Genomic DNA, 26,629 nt, shown 5'->3' on the forward strand with positions numbered 1-26,629 from the left:
CCGAGGCCCATCGGCCCCGCCCCGGGCCCCGCCCCGCCCGCAGCCCCGCGGTCCCTGCGTAGCTGTGGGCCCGGTGCATCACCAGCGCTGCGAGCCGCCTACCGGCGGTCTGGCGTCCACGGACCCCGCGGGCGGAGCCGGAGGCGACCGCAGGGCTGGGCCTCCGCCGTCGGCCGCCCTTGGTTTGGAGGACTGAGGCGCAGGGAGGGTTATTTCCTGCTATCCCAGCCTCCGAAGCATGGGCTGGGTTAGGGGCAAGGGGGGCATCTGCACCTGTTAGTAGTGACTGGAGGACGCTGTCCTCCTCAGAGGGTGGCTCTTGTAACTTACCTCTCCCAGACGTTTCCTCTCTACTTCAAAACTGGCCTGTCACCCTCACTTCCAAAGCCACTGAACGAATTGTTGAGAATACTCAGCGTAGCCAGGTCCTTTCTCTTCCTTATTAGAGATGCTCACGACCTTCTTCAGCAAATTCGACCCCACCTCGTGTACAAAAAGTCAACTCGCCTCCAAACCACATATTAATTCCCTTTCTCCTCATGTTGTAGAATTATCAGAACTCTGTTCTCTGCTTCAAGCAGTAATGTGGTTTGTGAGCTATTTTATTATCTATAAGGCTAGTTAAGAAAATCTTTAAAGTTAATTATTTTCTTTGAGTTCCTGCAGTGATAATTTTGTGGCCGACCAATTGACCAAATTTGGAGTCAGACAGCCTGATACCAAATTTCAGCTCTACCTCTTATTAGATCTATACCGTTGTGCAAGTTACTTGATCTAAGTAAGCCTTTGGTTCTTAGCTGTGAAATAGAAATTAGTATCTAAGAGTTACTATGAAGATGTTGCGAATACATACAAAGTGCTTACTTAACACATAGTAGTGATTCATAGTAGACATTATAACTCTGAATTTCCAAATTTAAGATACGCTCAATTCTTCAGAGTCCTCTTCTTGTTAATTCTGCTCTAAATTTTCCGAGGAAACCTTCTAGACCTCTGGATTTTTAGGTCTACCCCTCTTACACAGGTGTTGAATCTTCAAGCAACTGGTAAAGAATTAAGTAGAAAAAAACCAAGAATTTCTTGCTCTTTGAATAATTGGTATAAATGGTATCACCTATTATCCATTGCTTCAGCTTGCCTAGTCCAGACCGACTATACGTTAAGACTATTTTAACTATAGGTTTAGTGTAAGAGTTTGAGATCTAACAGTGCAGTCTGTGCCTCTCTCTACTATATATATCCATTTATAGATACTTTAAATTCCAAGACAAAGTTTGACTCTTACAAAGACTCTGTGTACAAATTATTTCTTCTCTGAAAGTTTGGTCACTGCTTTCTCCCTTCACATGACTTACTTTGTATATACCAAAATTCCAATCTCTAGTAATCTTCATTTCTTTGCCTGATTTTAATGAATTAAAAAATGCTTTGTCTATGTGAGTGGTGTAAGGTGAAAAAAGCTTTTAGGTTGTCTACCTCCTGGACTTTCCTTATATCCTGAAATTACTTTCAAGAAATCTACTCAAAGTACTTGGATTCCCATTTCATTGCTTCCTGGGTAACTTCTTCCAGCAAGAACACTGGTATGTAAGGGATAGGCACCGATATGGAGACAGACGTGGACTAGACCAAGGGCAGACAGGCAGTGGAAAGAATGAAAATACAGTTCAGAATTAAGTGTTCCTAAAAGCCTGTTCCTTGAGGTTTTACATATTACCTGTTCCAGATCTCATGAGCAAAAGCTCTTTATTAATTTATCCCCTGAAGGGGAAGAATCTTGTCCCAGGACCATTATTTGAGTTCATGCTGGGGATTAGCAGAGGTAGTGGATGGGTTTGTTTTTTTGTTTTTAAGTTAATGGTAAAGTGACCTAAAGTATCAATTCAGAATATAAGCATATGCTAAAACTTATATATTTACTACTTGTTCAACAAGAGGACTTGTCCTCTTTTAAAAGGAGAAAAGCTACAAGCCCATGTGTTACAGTGGGTAATTTATGATGCAGCCTCTCTCTTTAGGTCTCCATGGTTTAAGATCCAATTCAGTAAGTGGTGACAACCAGTTGATTCTCAGTTTTCAAATCATGTACTGCCATTAACATTTTATACTGTTTCAAAGGTCACATATTCATGTTTTCCCCCAGTTCAAGGCAGTGTGCATTATGGATGCCCAAGGGTTATGTAACCACAATTTCTGGAAATGGTAAACAGCTGAGACTAACCCTAAAAATAAATTCCTCTGGGATTTTTTGTGCAAAAATCCATCTGCCCTCACCGCAGGTTCATCATTACAAAAATCACTGTTTGGATCAAGACAAGAGACAGAGAAGTCATTTGACTCACTACTCTCTGTATTCTTCCTACAAAGCAGCTGTATATACCTCTCCTTCTCTACCTGGAAGGGGTGGGGGAGGGACACACACACACACACACACACACTTTATCCCAGGGGCTTTTCCTAATCCTCACTACAAAATAGAAGGAAGGTCTGGAGAAGCAGAGTTCCTGTCTATCAGCTTTTGGTAGAGGAGCCATAAGAGTTTACTATGTTGACTTATTTACAGCTAGTTGCCAGTCCTTCAATGATCACCAAGTCACCTTTAGGCCTAAATCCTTTATTGCTACCATAGACTGAGCAGATTGATATTCCTTTTTTTAGTTCCAAATAAACAGGCTGTATTTACCTGGCTTCCAGGTTTGAAGGAATTTTTTTCCTTGAAAACTTTTATAGTTTTTGAATGAGGAAAATTGAACTAGGGAAGGAAATAGGATGGAAAACACTTAAAAGTGGTAAAAATTAATTTGGTCCTTCTGGATAGAAGTTCAAATTTGATCACTATTCATTGTATTGTTAAGCAAATGTCTGGAGTCTATTACTGGCTAAGCTTTTCTATGGTAGCCTTTATATTTTCATCTCATTACATGTAGATGAAGGTGTCAACTAAATTTAATATTAGAAACAAAGATGAATTTTAACTAAGCTGCATATGAGGAAAGATTATAGAAATGTTACTTATCAGATAGCAACAAAAGGGCACTTCTGCATAAACCAGGTAATTGCCAAGGCCTACACCCCTCTCCTTCTCAATTAGGGGACTATCACACTCCCGCTTCTCAATCAAGGGATTGTCAGGGATCATATGAGTAAAAGAACACATAAAGCTTCCAACTTCCAACCACGCTCACTTCTATGGAAGAGTTCATATAAAATAGATCGTAAAATAGAATTTATTTTGGCTGGTCAAGCCTCCCTCTTCCCAGTCACAAATGAACTTCAACAATTCACAAGTAGAAGCTTGTAATAAAGGCCCATGACCACCCCTAATATAAACTTCATCTTGACATGATTTCTTTGCCTTGTTTGAAAATTCACCCACGTGGAGAAGATCAGCATGGAAGCAATCACTAGGTAAAATTTCCAATTGCACTTTTCATTGTCTGTAACTGCAAGTTTTTAAAAAATGTGTTCAAATTCCTCTCCTAGTGAGATTTCTGTGTAAAAGGATTATTAACAGGTCAGGAAGTTTAGCTCAAAGCTCTGGAATAAGAATTCATCCAAGGCTTCTCTAATCCACTTGTAGGAAGTGAAGAAGCAAAATTTAAATCATTAAGTATTGACTTTTTATTATTAGTCACTTCATAATTTGTTTCAACCAAAAGACAATACACACAGCAGAATTCTAATGCATCCCATGTAAATGTTTACATCCATTTTATTCTTCACTCGCCTCTAAGACTTATCATTTAATTTTAAATTTTTTTTACATCTCAAAAATATGTCTGCAATAATTAGAACTTCATTAGCTGTCCCACTTGGAAACAGCCTTTTAATATTTTTACAGTAAAGATGTGATGGGGCTTAATGAAAATGTAACTTACAACATCATGAAAGAAAAGGGACTGTACAGGGACATGGGGAGTTCACAAAGGAAAGAGTTCAGAAGCTCCTTCCCATGAGGCCCCCAAATAGAAAACAAAAACTAAACACACAAAGCACAACAGCAGGTTCCAAAAACAAAAACAAAAAAACAAAAACAAAAAAAACCCTCCAATGCTCCATGTTGAAGCCAGAATCAGCCTTGTGGAAGTTCATGAAGCAACTGTGCAAAAGCTCCTTCAGCCTTTTCTTCTAAGTGTTCCAGGTCCTGAAAACCTGTAGATGGGACCCACTCACTGCTATTGCTTGAAAAAGTTAATTCACTTCCAGTTCTACAAGCAGCCCCACCCTCCTGAGCCACAGCTGGTCAACAAGTGTTCTAAACTTAAGGACTTTCTGAGCAATTCTCTTCAGTGATCCTTCCCATTCCCAAACACTTGAGTACACAGACATGTACCACCTCTGTCTACCAAGCACTAAAGTTCATAAATATCCACTTTTTGCCCTATAGCTCTCTGTTTAGGACAATGTGGATAAAGTACATTCACTAGGAAAAAATATACACATTCAAACTTTCCTTCCCCTAGTTCCCAAGGCCCAAATATTTCCCAACGCAGAAGATAAGATAATGAAGTTGAACTTCAACAACAGTCATCCCCAACTTCCAACTTCTTCTAGAACATGAAAATGGAAAGCATGTTATATAGTAGATGGAAATACTCAAACCTGTTAGTGCTGGACAGTTTTCTTATATGAATGTGACAAACAAGGGGTGCGGACCACAGCTTCAACTCAATGAGAGGGAAGAATCCCCTCCCAAATGTTATACTGAGGAATGTTTCTTTAAGTGAAAAAGACCTTAAAATAAACAGATGATCACTATACACAGCATGAAACATTCCACGACTGCCCAAATCACCTCAAGGTAACAGCACCGGAGCATTGTGGGGGAAGCTTCTTGGGAAGAGCACACTTCCTACAATTTTTTGAGATTACTTAGATGAATTGTCCCTTAGGATTACTGTGGGGGTGGGGAGGGAGTATAGGATACAAACTACTGGAAGAGGGGAAAAAATGAGGTAAAAGTGCACGTGAAATTGTCCAAGTAAGTGTGCGTAGGCTCACTGCTTATCACCCTGGAGTTATTAAAACAGCCATGGAAATCATCCTTTCCTCACAATGGCTCTTAAGTTGTAAATCTATCCAAATTTGCTCTCCCCTGAATGGTTATAACTAGGGAAAGAAATTAGTGAAATGTGCAAGTATTCATAGAAATTAAGAGAATTCTCCTTTGGCAGCAAGGCCAAGTGAGAGAGAACGAATTGTGATCCTAGAAACTAAGGCACGCTGAAGCTTTCAAAGAGCCAATCACTGGAAACAGTCTTCACAACCATCAGTAAGTATCGTAGGCAGTTATCTGGCCGCTAGTCCTTGAACATGGTGCTCAGGTTCTCTCTCTGGAATCATTTCATATTCTACACAGCACCCTTTGTGTTAAGGCCATGATTTTTACTCTGTCTAGACAAAGCTGTGGATGATCACATAACTACCTCAAAACACCTTCACCCAAGGAGACGCTTTGTTCCTAGAGTAGACCCTTGCCAGCCCCATTAGCTAGCACTGTCTTATAGCATGGTCTTCAGAATTCTGACATTCAACTCAGTTCAACAAGAAACTTGAGCTGGTTAACTATAAATGTAAGGGAGAAAATAAGCCTCAGCCACAAAGAGGAATGTTAGACAAATTCTATTCAAGAAATCCACCAATATTATGTTAACTCTATCATGTTTCACAGCATTAAGTATCCATCCAATGAAATCAGTCTGCAAAGAAATCTTAAAGGCTATTTTTCATTGCACAGGCGGAGCAGTTGTCTGAAACATACACTAGTCCACACTGTCTTTACTGAACACTATGCACAAGATAATATCCTGTTCCTGATTTAGTCAACCATTTACCTGGTAGAGTAAGTTTTAGCAAATCTTGTTCTTACACACCAAAATAAGACCAGAAAGATTCCCCTTTGGAGCCTTTACTTCAACTCCAGGTTGTAAAACATTAGGAATAGTCTAGCATCTGATACAGAGCTAGATTTGACAAGACACTGAAGATTTTAAGTCAAGGCTTGGTGAAATAGAGGGGGGAAAAATAGATATCTGAACCCGGGTTTAAGACCAAAGCCAAAGTAGTCCTTATACTGTACTCAATACAGTAATGATTACAAACATTTTAAGCAAGGTGGGCCTGACTTTTCCTTTCTTTAATGTATCAGACAGGCACCTGTGCACCTGAAAGTACACAGTACATTCAACATGTGCCACAGGAGAGTCACCTTACCATCCTTCCAGCAACTTAGCGTTAAGGTTTGATAATGGTGGGGTCCTTTCTAAAAGTACTGGGCTCTCACTAGTTTAAGAAGCTCCAGACCTCAAATCTTTATGCAGATATTCATGAGACTGGCTTCTTTCAAGACACCAATTTCTCAGACTCAAGAAAGGATATTCCTACCTTATGGTGTCCATAAGACTTCCTCTGACATGGGGGCAAGGAAGCTACAAGGCTTCATTCCAACACCATAAAGTACAATATAGGAAAGATTTCTTTAACCGTGTGGTCTTTATTTCAGTGCCAGTGTTACAGATACAACACAAATGATCCAGTTAGAAGAAGGAATTCAAACGGAATGCCAAGGTCCAAGCCAGGCTCAGGAAATAAAAAGGGAGGTTTGAAGTAATGGAGAAGATGACTCCAATATGCTCTAGAGTGAGTCTGATACTCTTCCTATAGGCAAAGATGCTTTCGTCAAGGAGTTTGTACTCTAAAAGTGGCAAACTCCTCTTTCCACCCATTTATCACAGTTCATCAGGCAAGTTATGGGTTTACGAGAAACTTTTAAAATCTGTTGTGGGAATAGGGGCATTAATAACTATTAATATATCTTTTAGAAGTTGTCCACTTTGCACTTTAAGGGGAATCAATTTTGAAAATCACAGAGTATTCATGACTACAGCTAAAGAATGGAGAGAAAGGGGAGCTGGAAGAGCCTTGGAAGTTTCTATTACAAATAGAGCACCATATCCTTCATGCCAAATCTCAACAAAAGCTCTTTTTAACTGCATCTGTCCAGTGTTTACAAATAACCTCTCAAGGTCTGACCAGTTCTTGGTAACAAACATACATACACGTGTGTGTCTGTGTGTATACAGCAATGCACAGAAAAGGCTACCAGGAGCCTTATGCCTCTTTCAAACATTGGGGGAACCAGTAGAAAAAGGCAGGGCTCCCTCATGTCCACCGTTACATTTCCATTCTGAAGCCAGATGTAAAAAGCGCCTGAAGATGGTAACCCAGCTAGTGAGGAATAAATACCCCACCTTGCCCAGTCCACAGAGAAACACAGTAGAAAGAAGGGGCAACTCTTTGCTGCAGAGACAGAGTGAGTGTTTTCTTGTCATGGATTCCAGTCCTCTCCTCCAGACCAGCTGCTTATTTCTTCAGGGGCCCAGGGAATGTCGATTCTGGATGTAAATGTGGGAGGGGTGGAGAAGTGCGAAAAAAGGAGACGAGGAAGAAGAGTGCAAAGTAGCCTCCAGAAGCAGCCGGCCTCAACAGCGGAGGAGAGGAGATTAGTCTTTAACAATGCTTCAAGGTCGGCAATAACTTTAGGAAAATCCTCCTCAACAGTTCTCTTCAGCTCCTCATGCCCACGGTACAGTTGGGGGGGACTTGCCAGCGATCACAACCTCCTTCCCAGAGTTCCTTTGATTGAGTGGGATAAGAATGAGAATGGTGCTGGACCCTCACTGCCAGGACTGAGGGGGAAAGTTGTTCACCTCTGCTAGATCTTGCATTGCTGAGCCCTTGTGATTATATGTAAGCTTGATCCGCATTCGCAGCTGTTGCTGTGAAGAGAATAAAAAATTCCACACTGAAATAAAACCTCTAGAATCTGTACAGTTCACAAGACTTTTAATCTTAGAGAAAACAAACCATTTTAAAGCAAAACTGTCTCTTAAAAATGACACACAGGCAAACAACAACAACAAAAACCACCTAGTACTCAAGCTATCAGCCAGCATCATGCAGTCAAGTAGAGAAAATGCATCTTCAGAACACACTGTTGGCTTCAATCCTCCCACCCCATTAATAGGACATAACCACCCCAGAGCATTTTCATAGTAATATTTGCTGAGTGCTTTTCACAAAGATTCAACCCTTGTATCCAATTTCCTAGAAAAATGAGGTAAATATACTCATCTTACACTCTATATTCAGAGATACTGGTTGCTTTGTCTGTAAAACCTATAGTAAATGTGAGCATTAACTTGTTTGGTTCCCAAGGCATTAAAAAAAAGTTAACCTATGATAACAGCAGTAGTTTTAAGAGAACTTGATTTTAAGTACTTTTTACTTTATGTGGCAGATTTCAAATATTAACGCACTAAAAAAATTTTTACTCTATGTATCAGGCTGTCAAAGGAATTTGTACCTGTGCTATAGGTAGATATCCAAAATACAGTGACTAGCAGAGGAGAAGCAAAGTGTTCTAAGAGGAGGAAATCATACTGGTATTTATGAGACACTACTAAAAATCTTTCAAGGTGAAGAAATTCTCTGAACCATTTTCAAAAACTGCTGAAAACTAGTCAATTGATTACTATCAAGTGGACTCAATTTACTTCTTTGAGAAGATATAATAAAAATATAGCTTAATTTCAGTCGCTAAAAGCTATTATGTCTCCACTTTTGGTATGGACTTCATTAAAAATGTCTCCACTTTAGCTACGGACTTAATAATTCAGGGGTAAATGTGGATATTTGGTTCAACAAATGCTCTTAATCCCAGACTTTAACTTGTGTTAAAGATTAAAATATATACGCTTTCTCCCTCCCACTCCAGAAAAAACTAGACCTTTAGCCCTCTAAATAGAGAAGTCTTTAAAGCTGTATTTTAATAAGATGGCACTAAACCATTTAGTGTGTCTGGGCTCCATTTATTATCTACAAAAGAACAAGGAGTTAGACCAGACATTTTAATAGATTTCTGCTACAAGTCAGGAAAACCTACAGAAACAAAACAAATTTTATTTCAGGAACTATGCTTATACCTTTCTCAGATAATGTCTTTAAATGTGCTACTCACCTTCTGTGGGTTCAGAACTTTAATGACTTGTGTGATGGTCCCCGTATTAAATGCTGGGACAATGCTGCTGCTTGGAGACAGAAGCTGCAGCTGAAATGTCTAGTGGGAACAAAGGGTATTCTTCAGAAAAAGTAATACACTTAATGCTATGTCAGAGATGTCAATAAAAAAGTCAGATACCCAGAGGATTAACAATTAACAGAGTTACCTATTACTAAATTCTATTTGCTTTCCAGATATCAGCAATTCATGGCAAGTGGGCTATCACTTCACGGTATTTATAAAACCCCACTGTTTCTAGCAATGCACTACTCTCCTTTCTGGCAGAAGGAACTTTAGCCTACCACTTTCCTTGTTCTGGCAACTACACTTAATAGTAATTGATCAACTATGCAGGTTTAAAAAAATGGGGGGGGGTGCCTATGGTTAAAAACAACTAGAAAGAAATGAAAAGCTTTCTAAAAATAGTAAACCAGCATACCAGTCACCAACTACAGGCCTTTATGCTTTTGTGTATTTGGATGGCTGGGATCAAAGGCTTGAACCTTTGTTCTCTAAAGCCTATATAATCTGCAGTATGTCAGGGGTTACTTCTACATGACAGAGGTGAAGGAAAAGCTGGAAAGAACCAGCTTGTTAATATATATGTGGAACACATCCGGATATCTACTTTGGGGATACAAAGCCCTCACAGAAAAATTATCTGCAGAATTAGCCTGTACAGTAAAAGACCTGGAAAAGCCAAACACCGTAATTTGCTGAATGCTGGTGGATTTGTTTACAGGAAAGAGAGATAAAAGTGCTGTGAGCAAGATAGGTAAGTCACAGTTAGCAAAATATAGTATGAATACAGCTACTCTACATACTAGAATTAAAAAAAGAGTATCTCCTGAAAGTTTAGTCTTCTAAAATATTAGAGACAGAAAAAGAGAAAGAAGGGGATGGAGAGAGAGAAAAGAGAAAAGGGCAAGGGGGACCGAGGTGGGCAGGGTGAGGAAAGGAGGGAGGGAGGTCTGTTGGTCTACCTAGTTTTCTCTAAGGCCAAAAATCACAAGAGTAGAGATTTAGTCTCAATGGACAGCCTTATTACATTGGGACTTATACATAATTCTATTGTCAAAATAAATTATGTAAGCTAAAATATCACTCATTTATTTACATTTATTTCATTAAATGTAAGATGCCATCAATTGTAAATCACACCATTATTTTATACACCACTGAGAAAGAAACAGGCTGCCAATTAAACTATGACAAGGGTATCAGTTTTAAAATGCACCTCAATTTCAGAGATAATAAAAAGTAAAAACAGTAGTAGTAGAATCTATGAAATATGGTATCTTGAAGTTCAAGACACATCATGGTACACAAACAGGCACTGTATAGGACAGCACCAAGAACAAGGCCATGCTTTAAAGCAGGGACAGTATGTTGCTGTAACAGCAGCCTAAAGTAGTAAGTATAAAATCCTAAGTGGTAGCAGCTAACATTTACTAAGCACTGAACACACAGAAAGTGCTTAAAACAGTACCTGGCACATAAAACTCATTTACTCCTCAAAGGAGCCCTATGAAGTAAATATCATGATGACACCCTTCCTTTGCAAATGAAGAAACTGAGGCATAGAGATTAAGTAACTTGCTTAATGTCATATAACTGGTATTGAAACCATTACGTTCTATTGCTTATAAAGCATCTACATTATTTTGGCTCCTAAAATATGCAAGTAAAGAAGATTGCAAAGTCAGCAGCAACCACAAATAAAAGGTCTTTAATTTACGAAACTGTGTTGTCTGAATATTGTATTTCACATGTCACTTCAAAGATTACCTTAACCTATCCCAGGGGTTGACGAAATATGGCCCATGGGCCAAGAATGACTCGACAACTGTTTTTTTGCAAGTGTTCTACTGGAACAGAGCCACACCCTTATCTATACATCGCCTGTTGCAGTTTTGGCACTATGACAGGATATAGCCTAAAATACTTACTATCTCGTCTTTTACAGAAAAATTCTGCCCACTTCTCATTCTAAATTTTTCTTTTTCAAAACCTTTCATCATTCAAAGATAGACATAAACACTTCTTAAACTAAGATTTAATATAAACAAAACACCAGTTTATAAAAACAAGCTGTCATTATATCAATAGTAAACTAGATGTTAGTGAAGGAGGAATGTTTCTCTCACTTATATTACCAAGAGACAAAAAGTTTTCATTCTGATCCAATGACTAGAAGAGAATACCAAACACATAAAGTCCTTTATCTAGATTTAACTTTAAGTCCGTGTTAGAATTTGTGTTTTTTTGGTCTTTACTGAACCCCAACCTATCCTCAATGCCCTGAGCATTAATTAACAAACCACCCTGTAGAAGTCTGCTCTCTCATTAACTACTATTAGAATGTCCTCCTTTTATCCTACAATACTAACTGTAAGAATATTATCAACAAGTAAAAAGTATTCACTAAAAATGATTTGCTTCAATGAACCATGAAAACTGTTACATTATTTGCTCTTTGAGTTAAATCTGCAAATTTAGTTTAATCTCTAAACATTAAAATTTATCTTTTACTAAACGCATAAAAAATAATCAGCCAATTTTTAATCAAAGGATAAATGCCAAGAAGACAATTACAGTACCTTTGGTACTGCAGCCTGGAAAACAAAGTCTGTCATGTCCAGCTCTGTGCTGTTGGAGGCCTGTATCGTTATCACTGTGACACTGGGGTTGGTATTTGATCGTTCAAAGGTGAATTCTATCTTCAAGCCATTCTTACTGTATGCTGTGATGGAGGGGATGCCTGGGAAAGCACAGGAAGATCAGTCTAATTGTAGTCAGCCTAATGCTTGCAAAATGATCACTTCCTTTCTTCAAAACTACCTCACGTTGCTCTAATGATAACACCAGTAAACGTACCTGTAGCGATGTCATTGAAGAGAGGCTGTGATGAAAGCCCATCCAACAAGAAGGGGGGTTGGGATATTTGTGGGACTGAGGCAGGGGCAGGAGCAGCAGATGGAGCACCTAAATGAAACATCCCAAAGTTAAGTCAACCCTAGCCAGCATGACAAAGCTCACTAAGAAAATACAGGAGAAAATTACCACTATCTCAAATTAGGGGATGGATGCCTTAAACAAGATACAAAAAGCATAAACCGTAAAAGGAAAGAACTAAAAACTCAAGTACTTTAAAATGAGTAACTTTTTTTATTTTCTTCTAACTTTTTTTAAAGGCGGGGGAGGTAATTAGGTTTGTTTTTTTATTTAATGGAGGTACTGGGAATTGAACCCAGGACCTCATGCATCCTAGGCATACACTCTACCACTGAGCTATACCCTTCACCCTTAAAATGAGCAACTTCTGTTCATTAAAAAAATACAATAAAAAATAGACTAAAGTCAGGAGAAAATGTTTGCTACAAAATAACAAATGGATGAGTTATCTAGAACTGTATCTCCTACGAATCAATAAAGAAAAATGATAACCCAATTTAAAAGTGGTAAGAGAGATGAACAAGCAATTCATAGAAGGAACCTGAATGAAAAAGTAATCTTACGAAGAGATGCTCACTCTTACAAGTAATGACTGGAATTTAAAACCACAGTGAATGGGGGAGGGTATAGCTCAGTGGTAGAGTGCATGCCTAGCAAGCACGAAGTCCTGGGTTCAATCCCCAGTACCTCCTCATCAAAAGAAAAAAAGTAAATAAATTAAAACCTAAAAAAAAATACTAAAAACCACAGTGAGATATGACTTCATATCCCCCACAATGATAAACATTTCAATGTCTGGTAATACCAGCTACTGGTAAGAATATAGAGCAATGAGGACTTCTAATCTCTGCCCCAGGGATGTAAACTGGTACAACCAAACTAGAGAACAATCTGGCAGTAATAGAGTTGAGCCACCATAGGATATTTAGCAGTACCACTGGCATCTTCTCCAAATATTTCCCCAAAAATATCTCCAGACACTGCCAAACTTTGGTGGGCAAAATCTCCCCTACTTGAGAATCACTGCCTTTCTTAGGAATGCTTTTGATTAATTCTTTCATATGTACACAGGGAGATAAGTACAAAAAGTATGCATAGCAAGATAATTTCTAACAAATGAAATTCTAGAAGCAATCAAAATGTCCATCATTAAGATAACAAGTAAGTAAACTGTGGAATACTGACAAAATGAAATACTATACATATGCAACAGTAAAAATGTGAATGCACCAGAAATACATTTTACATAAATTATTCACAAATACAAGATTTAGCAAAAAAGCAAGGTGCAAAAGTACATATTTTGTCACATACCAGTTCTGAGAAGGTTAAAAAATGGCAAAATATTACTACACTCTGTGACATTCTAGAAATGCACAAGAGTAGTAAACACCAAAGCTAACATTGCTTTAGGACAGACAGTAGTTACTTCTGGGATCAAGAGGGAGGAGATGGGGGGGAAGTATACAGGCAATGTCAACTTTCTTAACAGTATTTGTTTTATGAGCTAAGTAGATCAAGGCATTTATTGAATTCTATTTTATTTGAAAATAAATTTTCAAATTTTATTGAATTTGTTGAATATTTTAATATATTTTTACAAACACACACACCCTGGGAGAGGTAGTATGGAATGGGGGAAAGAAATCACCAGATTACCATTTTTATTTGATCTTTCCAAATAAGAAAAGTTAAGGGGGGCAAGTGATGAAGTATCGTGAACTGAGAGAAACCAAAATTCTAAGAAGCAGCATAAGAAAATTCAGGAGGAAGATGGAAATGCATTTTATGTTTAAATAGATTTCAAACTACTTATGAAATTAGCTGAAATTATACCATTTAAAAAAGCATTAACAAAGTGAAATAAAGGCTGGATTAGCTTTAAAAAAAATACTCAAGTACACTAGAAAAAAACTGACATACTAAAAATTAGCAAGGTAGAAATATATATGGCTAAGCAAAGCATAAGGAGTGAAAACAAATGCAAGCACCACAGAATGTGCAGTCAAGCAAATTACCAATGAAGAATACAAATAAATACTCATAGTTATCTTAGTTTTATAAATCTAATCTAGTCATTTTCCCACAATTTCTGTTTTCAAAAAAACCTTAGAAATGTGTTTCCATGGAAAGTCACAGACTAACTGAGACATATGGGCAACATACGGATCCCTAAGCCCCTCAAATTTTAGCTTTTTCCTCCTAAAGGTACAATAGGTAGTTTGGGGAGACAAAAGAAACTCACTGCTCCAGTTCCTCTAAAAGCACACACTAAATTTATTTCCTAATTTGTACTGATGTAAATGAGTGTACATTAAGATATGACTGTAATGATGGCTTAAGGAGTCTAGAATTCAATTTTTTTTTTTTACTTAAAAATGTAAGAAAATGGGAAAGCGTGTTTAAAACACATTATAAGGAAAGGCAAATCTAGGCTTTTTAACATTTTATCATGTCACTTTTTCATGTAACACTAGAAAAACAAGAAAGTCAAGAGCAAAAACAAAACATTAAGTCCTCACGATAAATAAGTTAAAGGATACAAAAGGAATATGCAAAAAGGAAATCCATGTGTAATGCAAATATGCATAAACATAAAACATTCCCTGTGATTGAAAAAATAGGAATTAACAAAATAATAGAACCTATCTTTCTTCACCTGTTAGGGCTTTTTAACAATGATAATATATACTATTTATGACTATACAGTGAAACTCATGGCCACATACATTGAGGAAAAGATAAGTAACACCAAGTGTTTACTATGTGTCATGCATGCACTGAAAAGTCACCATCCCTCAAAAATACCCTATGATAAGTATTTATCATCCTTTTAAAAACAGATTCAAAAAGATTAAGCCTAACTTAACTTAGCCTAAGATGTAAACCCAAAATAAATCTGGACAAATTTATGTAATAATGATATTCGTTAAGGCATTAGTTATAATGAGAAAAATATGGAAACAAACAAACAAAAAAGCCTAATAGTAAATAAGGAACTGAGTAAATAATGGTGCAAACTTCTTAATGAAATATTAGGCAATTGTGAAGATTATGTACTAACATGGAAATGCTAATATGTTAGTAAGTAGTGCATAGCCTCTTCACACTATGTTTTAACTATGGGGTTGTTTTTGCTTTTCCAAATATCCAGGATAGCTCTGGCATCTCAGGATTTGAAATTGACTCTTTGTGAATGACTCTAAGTACATGACAAATAACGTTTTGAAATTTTGTTAAGACACAAACACAAACCGTAAGTTTTGGGAGGCTGCTATGTTAGGAAAAAATCATTTAGCCTGTGATCGCCAGTCCACAGGACCATCAAACATCCTTAACCTACGGCTATCTTCTACTTAAGGTCGTGCATGCTGTCACTCTCTGTTATACTTTAAAAGAAGACACTTAAGATACAGTGATACTCCTGGACTCTTCTTCAACTCTTATGTTCACAATATTTCTGAACACATTAATTACAAATGTCTACTACATATAAGTATAGATAAGAAAAGATATTCACAGATGAAAAATTATGTTTGAATACTGGAATCATGGAGTATGATTTTCTCCTTCCACTGCTCTAATAAAAGGAAGAGAGAGGGAGAGGGAAGAAGGAAAACAGGTGAACATCTCTCCACTCTCCACAAAAGGCCATAGCTTTTGAAAACTAACCATAAGCAGAAAGAAAACTAGAAAAAGTGATGTCTTAGGACACTAACTAAAAGCAGAAGTGACTTGGGATCTATTTATTTTCTAGCCTGAGACAGTCCTTTCTATCTTATAATGCTATGAGTAATTTATTCTCCCCAAATTAAAAACTGGACTTGAAGGAATCCCTATGAATTATATCTAGAGCATTAGTATGGCAGCTTATGTGAGATTCTTATTTTTCACTTAGCCTCTCCCATCTTCAACTGTTCCATATGCTAGAAAGTCTATGTTCAGTGTAATTTTTCCGTAAGGCCTTATCCCTAGTCAAGCACTAAATAACTCTAGTCTGTCCTCACCTGTAAGGTTGATGTCTCCCAGCAAATCAAGAAGTTCTCCACCAGCAGAAGCTGGTTTGCTTGTAGGTGCAGTTGGAATAACAGGTGTTATGTCATTTCCTCCCAACAAATCCAATAAATCATTGGCCTAAACAAGGAAATAGTATCTCAGTCATTAGTCTAATCTATATCTAATGCAAAGCCCTTAGAACACTTAAAAACAAGAAAGAGACAAACAAAAATACAAAGAAGAGAGCCACCAATCAATCCAGCAACACTGAAGAAAATAAGCTAAGAGATAGGTTCTAAGGAACTATACGGTTTTGAGGATCCCCAGTAAGTGAGTAACAAGCTACCTGGCTGGTGGGCTGTGGCCCAGAGGGTGGTGGTTTGGTCTCTAAAGGAGCTGGTTCTGTCTCTCCATTTGTCTGCACAATCTCAGTAGGGCCATTTGTGGTCACTTTTTCCATGACAGGCATTCTCTCAAGCAGGGCAGACCTGGAAGAATCTGAAGTGGTTAAATTCTAGGCAGTTAACCTAGATTCCCTACCCAAAACAATTTCTGTAACTATACTGAAGCCAAAAATGGAGACATCTCTCCCCTCCCCATTTCCCAACACATACACTAAAATAGAAGCTGGATTACAAGAATATATGACCTAAATTCTTGGCGGGATTAAGGGCAGGCAAGAAACCTTGAATGGACAAACTGTCCACCTAAATTCGGAGAGACTGGGACTTTTCAGTGACACAGAAGTTGGAATGAAAGAAAGGTAAATAAGTAGGTATTAGCAGTCCCCAATTAAGAAGATACTACGTAACAGAAGGTAAAAAAAAGATGACACACCAAAATGTTAATAGTGATTATAGTTGAACGAGTTTCTCTTGAGGAAAAACAACTCCCACTTCCTCACCAAATAAAATGGAAAATGAAGAAAACTTTCCATACCAAAATAAAGAGAAGGAGAAATGAAAGAACACAGTTCACTTATTTCTTTAGAGGCTAGACAGAATAGAAGATGGACAGAACATGAAGGAGCCAAACAATTAGAACTAAACAGGGTTGTGAAGTCCAGTTAATAAAGCATGAGGAATGACTCTCCTTATGGGTTATTATGACAATTTGGGATGTTAAAAGACACAGGCATTGCTTAGTTTCTTTTACTTACCTCATATGGTCATATTTCTTAAAAAGTGCATTATATTCTACTGCCCTCTGCTGGAGCTCCACATCAATGCTGCTTCCATAGATGGAAACCACTTTCTTAATTCGGCTTTGGGATAAAATGACAAACAAACTCAAATACCTAAAAGAAAGTTCTCTCTCAAGCAGAGAAAATAATGCTTAAAACAGAGCCTCCTCATTAAAATTTTGAAATGCTCATCTTTTCTTAATGTACATAAATTTTCAAAAACAAAACACCGTTCCTTTATCTTCGGTCATCAGACATACAGCTCAAGGCCATCAATTACCATTATACTTACTCTAATTGTAATGCTAGATTTTGTCTGTTAAATATCCCATATATTAAAATTTGCTAAGTAAAAGTACTAATAATTAATCTGCTATAAAAGAATAAATTTACAGTGCTCTTTCTCTTAATAATTTTAATATCATTTTTCATGAGGCCTTACATTAAAGACTAAAGTAGAAAGTCTAAGAGAACTAAGTTTGTCTTAAATGTGCTCGGCTAGGAAACTGCTCCAAGAATTAATTGACTTCCATTCAAAATAGTATTTAAAAAAAAGCAAAATTTAAAGATTTAAACACCAAAACCTTTCTTCCTATTCAGACATTTCAAAATACCATAATAAACCAGAATGCTTATATGAGAAAGTAACTACTTTAAAAAAAAAAAATCATCAAAAATCTAATTCTAAAAACACTACCTTTTACCTTCAAAAGTCAATGGTGGGGTAGGAGAATGAGAGGGCACAAAGTATAGGCAAAATAAGGATTAACCATGAATTGATGATTGTTTCTGTGGAGTAATAGGTATATGGAATTCATTTTAGTATTCTCTCTACTTTTGCCTTTGCTTGAAATTTCCCATAATAAGTTTTTAAAATTACAAAACAACATGTTCACCCTGCTTTTTCTCCATACTCACTTTACAGTACAGGTGAATCGAGTAGAAAGCTTCATAATGGCAGTGAGGGCATAACCTCGTGTCACAGAGGTGGACATATTAGAGATTAAGACACTTTCTAAAATATCCAACACTTCATCCTCTGTTACCTGGGGAGAAAAAAAAAAAAGGCAATGTAAGATGAATTTTAACAGTAGATATCTAAATCCAGTATCAAGTCACAGGATGCCACCAGAAAGACAATCCTACCACCATTATCAAAGCTTCTAACACAATCTGTGCTTTGTCAGGGTAACTGTCTAAGTTAACCCATCAACCACAAGCAGGTAGGAGGGAGGTAAAAAAGAGTGGAAAATATCTATTAGGGGCTAAGCGGAATTTTATAACTTCAAGTGGCAGAAGTAGAGGAAGAAAGGAAAATGATACACAAAGTTCAACTGTTATTGCCACAACTTCTCTGAAATCTAGTCCTTTAATGAGCAAATGGAAACATGGATACACCTCTCATTACTTCTTGTCAGCAGAGGGTAAGAGAAACAATGTAAATCAGTCTGAAGCGATGGGGAGTGGTTATTACAGATGGTTCTAGAGGGGAGGGTATAGCTCAGTGGTAGAGTGCATGCCTAACATGCACGGGGTCCTGGGTTCAATCCCCAGTACCTCCATTAAAAGAATAAATAAGTAAAACTAATTATGACCCCCTACAGAAAAGAAGGAAGAAAGAAAGAGAGAAAAAGGAGGTTCTAAAATCTCACAACAGCCCAAAAAGTTTCAACTCAAAAACTGACAGGTTACTCTATGTAATTCTGGGATTATTCTTTAAAAGGTTTTTCAAGGAATCAACTTCAACTCATTAAACACCAAAAACACTATTTCCTCCCTTCCTTAACCCAGAGTGACAAAGGGTACCTGAATAGGCTCTTCCTCTTCACACTGACCAGATACAAGAAGATCTCCATATTCACCTATACACCAGGCAGCTACTTGTACCAAAGGTTGCTGTCAAAAGAAAACCACTGTTTGTCAAAGATTTCAATCCCTGAAAGGATAAATGCAACTCACAGGTCATCTAGTCATAAAGGTCAAAACTGGCACATCTAGAGTGACAATAATAAGAGCTTATCAGGAAAATAAAGGACAATTTCCCCACTACAGTAAAAGTACTTACTTGAGAATAATCACCAAGAATTGCTTTGTACAAGCGCTGGACAGTATAGGCATGCATCTCCACACTATTGGTTATTAACTGGATCAAGTTGGGAACTGCATCATCACGAACATAGCTTCCTGCCTAAAAGGAAACGTAGACAGTTACCCCTAGAAACATACAGTAATGATAAGAAACATTAGCTAGTAACATAGTTGTTCAAAGGAGACTACTACAAAACACCCTCAAAGATAAGGCTGTTTCCAATTCTTATGTTCCTAAGCAGCTCAAACTTCAAAGTCTTACTTATTTAAGTGAATATTTGAAGTTCTTAAATTTAATAAAAAATAAAAAAAATACTCTTTCTCCAAAGTAAGAATAAAAAAATAAAGGTTTAAAATTTCAAGAAAGGCCTTTTCTACTCAAGACAGGGAAGATCTACCACTGCAAAAATTTAAGAAGTAAATTCACTGGGAACTTAATTACAACAACCTCTCCCTTCTCACAACTCCCCAACATAGGTGTAAATGGTATGTTAGCTCTAGTAGACACAATATTCTGGAGGATGGAGAAAGGAGTGTACGTGAACAGTTCAAACAGCTTGTCAAATAAGGTAAGACGGAAATAAATAGCAACTTTTTAAAAACCTGAGTTTAAAATATCACACTGTCCTTTAAAAACTAGAGTTTAAAAATATTATAGAACCAACAATTAGTCCCAGGAATGGGAAGTATTTCATATTTTAATTATCCACATTTTTTAGAAACTTGATCACTTTAATGTCCTTGTGACTAGTGGAATCTGAGATTTATAACCACAGAAACAAAGTAAAGCTATTTAACCTATGAGGAAATTAAATTTTGACCTTGTCAGAGCATTATGATAACCAGGCTGCACAGGACATACAAACAGTGGAACCTGTGCCTCCTATCAGCCCACCTTAGTCAATCTCCCATTACTGGACAGAAGAGTTGATCTGATTTACAAGACTGAGACCAAGCCTAACCATATGTACTTTGCAAAGAGCAAAAAAAGGAAAAAAAAATCCCATGTGACTGGGATACCCACTCCTGTTAAGAAACACAAAGACAGAGGGAAAAGCTTAGGGAAATAGTCAAAAAGGAAAGGTGAGAAACTAAAAAGCAGGAAAGCAGGTAATTAGTGGTATGACTTGTATATTTACATTCTTACCTAATGGGAAAAAGCATAGTGCTTTAAACAAGATAAAGTATCAACATGATCTAACTGACATTTGTAGACCACTTCATTCAACAACACAACAGACATTCTTTTCAAGCTCACATAGAATACTGCTAGTGTTTGGACACTCCTAGTTGTTTACAGTTTTCCCATGTTGTAAATAAGATTAAGACAAGCACCTTTGTATACACACTTTTGTACAACTGTCCTTTTATTTTTTCCAAGAGAAAGTCCTAAAAACAGAACTATAAATTAAAAGGTATAAACTAAGACCTTTGTTTAGTCTGCGAACTATATTCTGGAAAAATAGCTCCATTTAAACCCACATAAAGTGAAAAGTACTGCCTGTTTCTCTATTTTGTAATTAGCACTAGGAATTAGATTTAAAAATATGACAAGTGAAAAGTGACACCTCATTTTCACTTTATTTACTATCTTTTTAATAGTAAGGGTATTCTTCAATGTTAACTAGCCATTTCTTCTTCTTTTGTGAAATGCCTGTTCAAATTTTTCCATTAGAGTGTTTGATTTTCCCTATTAATTGTAAATTATTTATATGTTAAAAGTACTTACATGCTGTCATATGTTGCAATGTTTTTCCCCTAATTGTCATTTGCCATTTAACTCGGTAGATTTTTTTTCCTTCTGCTATACAAGTTTTAAACTTAATGTGGTCAAATTTGTCAATGTTTTTTGCTTCTGGTGACATAATTAGACATAAATAATTATGTTTTCTTTATATGCCACTCTATCTTCATTTTTATTCTTAAATCTCTAATCCCTGTCTATTAATTGAATGATAAGTGAAGAAGCTCCAAAACTCTGGAAGGCTACCAAAGAAAGAATATAAAAACAGAATTTAAAAACCAGAATAAATTTAGTCATTCAAAACTTCCCAATGATTTCCTGATCTCTAATTAGAAGAACAATGTTACTTGAAAGTAAAAAACAAAAACAAAAACAAATAAACCTCAAAAATGGAATGTCTAAATTTCAATTTTTGGCCTGTCACCCACAGTGCTATGAATGCATGTAATTATCTTGACGCTTCTGAGCCTCATTCCTCAAAACTTATAGTTTGGAGGGGAAGAGAGTGGGAAGGGATAAATTGGCAGTTCAAGATATACAAATACAAACCACTATATATAAAATACTATATATAAAACAACAAGTTTATACTGTATAGCACAGGGACCCATATTCAATATCTCGCAGTAACCTAAAATGAAAAAGAATATGAAAAAGGATATATGTATGTGAAGAGATATATTTATGTATGTACGTATATATGCTTGAAACGTTATGTTGCACACCAAAAATTGACACAACATTGTAAACTGACCATACTTCAACAAAAGAAAAGAAAAGAAAACTTTCCAATGATACCATATTCAAAATAAAACCCAAACTCCTGTGAGGCCTTATATAACCTAGTCCCTGCATCAAGCCTACCATTTTCCACCTCTCTCTACTGGCTTCGCTGGCCTTCTTGTTGCTCTCCACGCAGGTCAAGCTTGTTGCTACCTTAGGACTTTGCAACACTTGCTGTTCCCCCTGATTTGAATACTCTTCCCCCATATCTTTGCATGGCTCCTCATTTCACTAAGTTCTCTACTCAAATGTTACCTCCTCTGAGTGACCTGCCCTGACTACTCTAGGATACCTGGCCCATTGCCCCATCTCCTTTCCTCCTTTGCCATCATTATAGTCCCTTATGCTGCTTTAGTATTGTTCATAGCATTTTCTCCTGCCTTACAGGATAGTACATATTTCCCCATGACTTTCCTATCATCCCCACTGGAACAGAAGCTTCATGAGAACGAGGGCTTTGTCTGCCTCATTAACAGACACATCCAGCAGTTAATACACGGTGACTTAAAAAAACTACTTACCGTTGTCAGAACACGCATAATTGTGTCTATATGCCACCGTTTGGAAGGTGCATACCTGAGAAAATAATGGCAGCAGGTGAAAAAACTGGAACCCATAAACTAAGCTCTGCTCAGAGACTTTCAAAAATCCTGTCCTACAGTCTTTTTCAGGTTTACTGGTTAAGTACTTATATATGGATATATTTCATTTTCAAAACTAGCAGCATCTCATTTCAAAGGGTAATGAAATGGTACTTAGTCAAATTCAGATGTTTCACATAATAAATACGAGTTGCTGAGTTGAGAACTGCAAACTCAGAAAAATAACCCATAAAGTCAGGATAGGAGAGGAGAGAGAAGATAGGGAAATAAAGGGACTGTTCCCAGACCCAGGCAACACCAGGACTAGAAACTTATTCCCTTAAATTCACAGTAGAAGAAATAATCATACAACCAAAACCTTCAGGTATTTCTCCCTAAAAGTTTTACAGACCCACAATTCAGATGCTTTAACTTTCTATTGTCTTCATTAAAAAAGTGTCATAGAAGAGAGGTTAAAAAATAGATCAAGAAGGAGATCTTATAAAAGGGAGATTTTTTTTGGTTTTAGCATAATGCTTAACATAAAGACTGACTAGAATGGCCTTCTCAAAGCTCATTTCTAATGGGAAGTCTGAAACAAACATTACATGTTTAAACATATTTATAACATTTTCCCCATGTTTTAAAGATGCTCTCAAAAAAGTTCCAAGCTTTTTAATCAATAAATGTAAAATTTAATCTTACTTTTCGGCAGCAAGGAAGATTCCAGATGCACAGTCTGCTTTAAATTCTGGCTCACATGAATCCAGAAAATAAAGTAATTCCTTCATCATTCCTCGTATATTATTCCCATTTACCAGGGCAAAACTTAATTCCATTGCACGCCTTACAGGATGGGGGAGGGAAAAAAAAGTTATGATATATAGAGTGGGAATGAAGCAAATACCCAGATACGTTGTCTCTGAACACCAAGCACTAGTGGATGTATTGATGTCCTTGCATGATCTTCTGATCCCAATCTTTGCACACAAGATAACCAAAGTTATCAGTTATTTGAATCTTCATTCAATACTTTTCTTCAAAAACCGTCAAGAGATACACTACTAACAACCAAAAATGCAGTTTGGGGTCAACAGTCTATTCTATGAAGCTGCAATTTAGAATACTTAAAAGGCTCAAAAAGAGAGGCAAGAAACTTATTATCCAATGATAATACCTCTCTGCATCATTCCTTAAAAATGTGATATAAAGTCACCATACTCTTCTACATCCACTTCAGTCCAAAGATCATGTAACATAGTTCACATCAAAAGGTATATAGGAAATCAGAATAAAAACATTCAGAGCTAAGTGAAATAAATCAGACAGAGAAAGACAAATACAGTATGGTATTATTCATATGTGGAAGTTAAAAAAGCTAAATGCACAGAAACAGAGACTAGAATGGTGGTAACCAGAGTCTTGGGGTGGGAGAAATGGGAAGATGTGAGTCAAAGAGCACAAACTTCCACCTATAAGATGAATAAGTTCTGGAGATCTAATATACAAGCATGATGACTACAGTTGTATTATATACTTTAAGTTGCTAAGAGAGTTGATCTTAAATACTCTCACTACAAAAAAGAAATAGTAATTATGTGGTATGATGCAGGTGTTAACTAATGCTATGGTAACAATCATTTTGCACTATAGATAAGCGTACATCTTAAACTTACACAATTATATTTCAATAAAGCTGGAAAAAAAACTGAAAGGGAATTAAGGGCCATGAAAAGGAAAAAAGGGTATGTGCTATGAGAAAACAGGAGTTTCTATAGCTGCCTATCAAATTTGGCAAATTTGACACATTTAACATATAAAACTTGTAAGGTTACTATATACATCTTTTTATATTTGGTCAATAACGTCAAACGTGCATACAAACTGACTTTCAAAAATACCAACTCAATGAGTAAAAGATACTTTCATCTTAGTTAATCTATAAGGAACAAAAATTCAATCCTTATAGAAATGCAGTAATAGCTAATTCTTATTAGTGCTTAAGTACTTTACATTTCCAGTTAATCCTGCATAACCTTTGAAGTGGGTGCTCTTATAACCACATTTTACACATGGGACAATTTACGCATAGAAAGGCTAAGTAACCAGACCAAGTTTATTAAGGGCAGGATTTGAAATGAGGCCTTCTGGCTCCAGAGTCTAAGTTTCTACTATGATATAACCTGTCAAACAGACCCAGGTTTTACTTTTGAAATGCAAAGCCCAGCAATGAGCCATGAGAAACAATACAACAGAAGTCAGGAAAAGTCTGATTTCTATTCCCAGGTCTGCCATGTACAAGGGTTAAGGTTTAGCGTAAGTCATTTGATTCCTTTGGGACTGTACTGTAACTAATCTGTTAATTGATAATAGAAGTAACTGCCTTGTCTCTTACTGGCTTGCTCTGAGAACCAACCGAGAGGGTACTTATAAATCCTTTGCAAAGCACTATGTGAAAGTTGTTACTGAGTCTAGGTCTTATCTGTAGCTTGCCAAAGCACTTAGCACCTGTTCTCTGTAAATAAAAGGAACTCAATTATCGATAAATGTTTGTTAAGTGAATGGTTTCAGAGATCATTTCAAATTTAACTTTTTCTGGATTTGAACATATAACCAAAAGTTCACTGAGGCCAACTATAACTTTTACAAACACCTACAGTTATTCTAAAAAGAGAAATGGTAGAGTTACTCTATCTGCTCTTTGAAGGTGCTATGTGCTGCCTAAGAGTCATTACTAGATGCACTGTTCTAAGAAACATGGCCGCCTCCAGTATCCTGGGGCATAAGTACTGTGAGAAAACGTGTGCTGTCAGCAATTTGAGTTTCAGCATTGTGATAAAACACTCAGCCGATGGATCACTCTGTATCTTCATCCTCCAACACACAGAACACAGTACCTCTGTTAAATAAACATTTGCCCAGCTTATCTGTGCCTGTTTTATTTATCAAAGAACCAAGGACAGCTTCGGTGTGCACTTAAGCATTCCTTATTGGCCTCCTTCAATGACCTAAACTTCTCCCTGTCAGTCCTTCCTTAAACAGGATTCATTCTGCAGTGTTCATCTGTGAAAATAATGACTAAATACATAAATGTCAAGATTCTCCCTCTCAAAACTATATAAACTTATCAGGCAGAGTGCAGGGGGCATTGCAGAACTTTCAATAATCTTTTACCGTTTTATTGAGACATCCAAATCTTTTAGACAGTCCACAATTGTGCTTCTGTGCCTCTGTACTGCATTATGATCTGTCTGCACAGTCTTCAACAAAGATGTCAAAGCTACATATCTGGATGAAACAAAGTTGCAGAAGAACAGAATTAAAATATAAAATTCAGGATAGTTCTCAGCTTAATGACAAAGAAGATGTCCAATAACTAAGGAAAAGCATATATTTTTAAATATTTAAAAGACAAGACAGAGATAGTGAGTAAAATCAAAACATTTTAAAGGCATAAAAAACATTATAATCTACAGCAGTGGTGACCAGAAGCCTTGGATTTAGATTTGCATTCATGGTCAAGTCCATTTAAATTTCTAAAAGTGATAAACTCAATTCTTTCAAACCCTTTCAAATAGTACAACAAAATAAGCATACTTCTTTATGTCTTTTCAGGCTGCCTGAGCCCCAAAATGTAAGAGGAAATGATTTCAATTTTACCATTTGTATTTTCTCTGCTTTTGTTTGATACCAGTACCAAAACTGCCCCTAAAAAATACAAGTTTAAGATCCAAGTATTTTCTTCTGGAGAAGATAATTCAGTGTAACATAATGATTATTTCCACATTTTTTCAAGTTTAACACAATAAGATTAAAAGATAATACTATTAAGTTCATCTACTTAAAAAAAAAACCTAGCTGGAGTTCACACACATGTTCCAGGTTTGCAACTGAAATGCTACCTTTTTCTTTTTAATTTAGAGCAGGTGTCAGCAAACTACAGCCTACCTACAAAACTCAGCTCTCTGCTGTCTGGTTATGTAAACTAATCTTTATTGGAATACAGCCACACTCATCATTTACATAGTCTATGGTTGCTTTTACACCAAGAGGCAGAGTTGAGTAGTTGCCAGAAACTCTAAGACACATGAAGTCTAAAATACTGACCATATGGTCCTTCATAGAAAAAGTTTGCTGACTACTAATGCTAACAATATAAATAGGACTAAAAATTAAGTCATGAGGTAAATCCTCACATTCTTATCAAAACAGTTTTAAGATTAGACTAAAAATAAAAA

The 26,629-nt window shown here is 36.7% G+C and overlaps 1 protein-coding gene and 2 non-coding genes across 4 annotated transcripts in view; 1 reads left to right on the plus strand and 2 right to left on the minus strand.

The window, feature by feature from the left end:
• Positions 1-3,209: 3,209 nt before the first annotated feature.
• Positions 3,210-26,629, minus strand: part of AP1G1 (adaptor related protein complex 1 subunit gamma 1) — a 65,943-nt gene continuing 42,523 nt past the window's right edge. For both annotated transcript variants that reach the window (XM_010960752.3, XM_074370482.1), the window contains exons 11-23: positions 25,566-25,679; positions 23,097-23,237; positions 22,332-22,386; positions 19,261-19,383; positions 19,002-19,091; positions 18,114-18,241; positions 17,172-17,276; positions 16,359-16,500; positions 16,024-16,150; positions 11,939-12,046; positions 11,662-11,822; positions 9,020-9,118; positions 3,210-7,778 (exon numbers count right to left, since the gene is read on the minus strand). In XM_010960752.3, coding sequence (XP_010959054.2) covers positions 7,677-7,778; positions 9,020-9,118; positions 11,662-11,822; positions 11,939-12,046; positions 16,024-16,150; positions 16,359-16,500; positions 17,172-17,276; positions 18,114-18,241; positions 19,002-19,091; positions 19,261-19,383; positions 22,332-22,386; positions 23,097-23,237; positions 25,566-25,679 — 1,495 coding nt within the window. In that variant the 3' untranslated portion in view covers positions 3,210-7,676. The remainder of the gene's footprint in view (positions 7,779-9,019; positions 9,119-11,661; positions 11,823-11,938; positions 12,047-16,023; positions 16,151-16,358; positions 16,501-17,171; positions 17,277-18,113; positions 18,242-19,001; positions 19,092-19,260; positions 19,384-22,331; positions 22,387-23,096; positions 23,238-25,565; positions 25,680-26,629) is intronic.
• Positions 18,685-18,757, plus strand: TRNAV-AAC (transfer RNA valine (anticodon AAC)). Its single transcript has one exon. It is a non-coding gene; the product is annotated as a tRNA-Val (tRNA).
• On the minus strand, positions 25,192-25,277 carry LOC123618686 (small nucleolar RNA SNORD71). The gene has a single exon (XR_006727142.1). It is a non-coding gene; the product is annotated as a small nucleolar RNA SNORD71 (small nucleolar RNA).

This window comes from Camelus bactrianus, chromosome 9, assembly GCF_048773025.1.
Source record: "Camelus bactrianus isolate YW-2024 breed Bactrian camel chromosome 9, ASM4877302v1, whole genome shotgun sequence".
Classification (NCBI taxonomy): Eukaryota; Metazoa; Chordata; class Mammalia; order Artiodactyla; family Camelidae; genus Camelus; species Camelus bactrianus.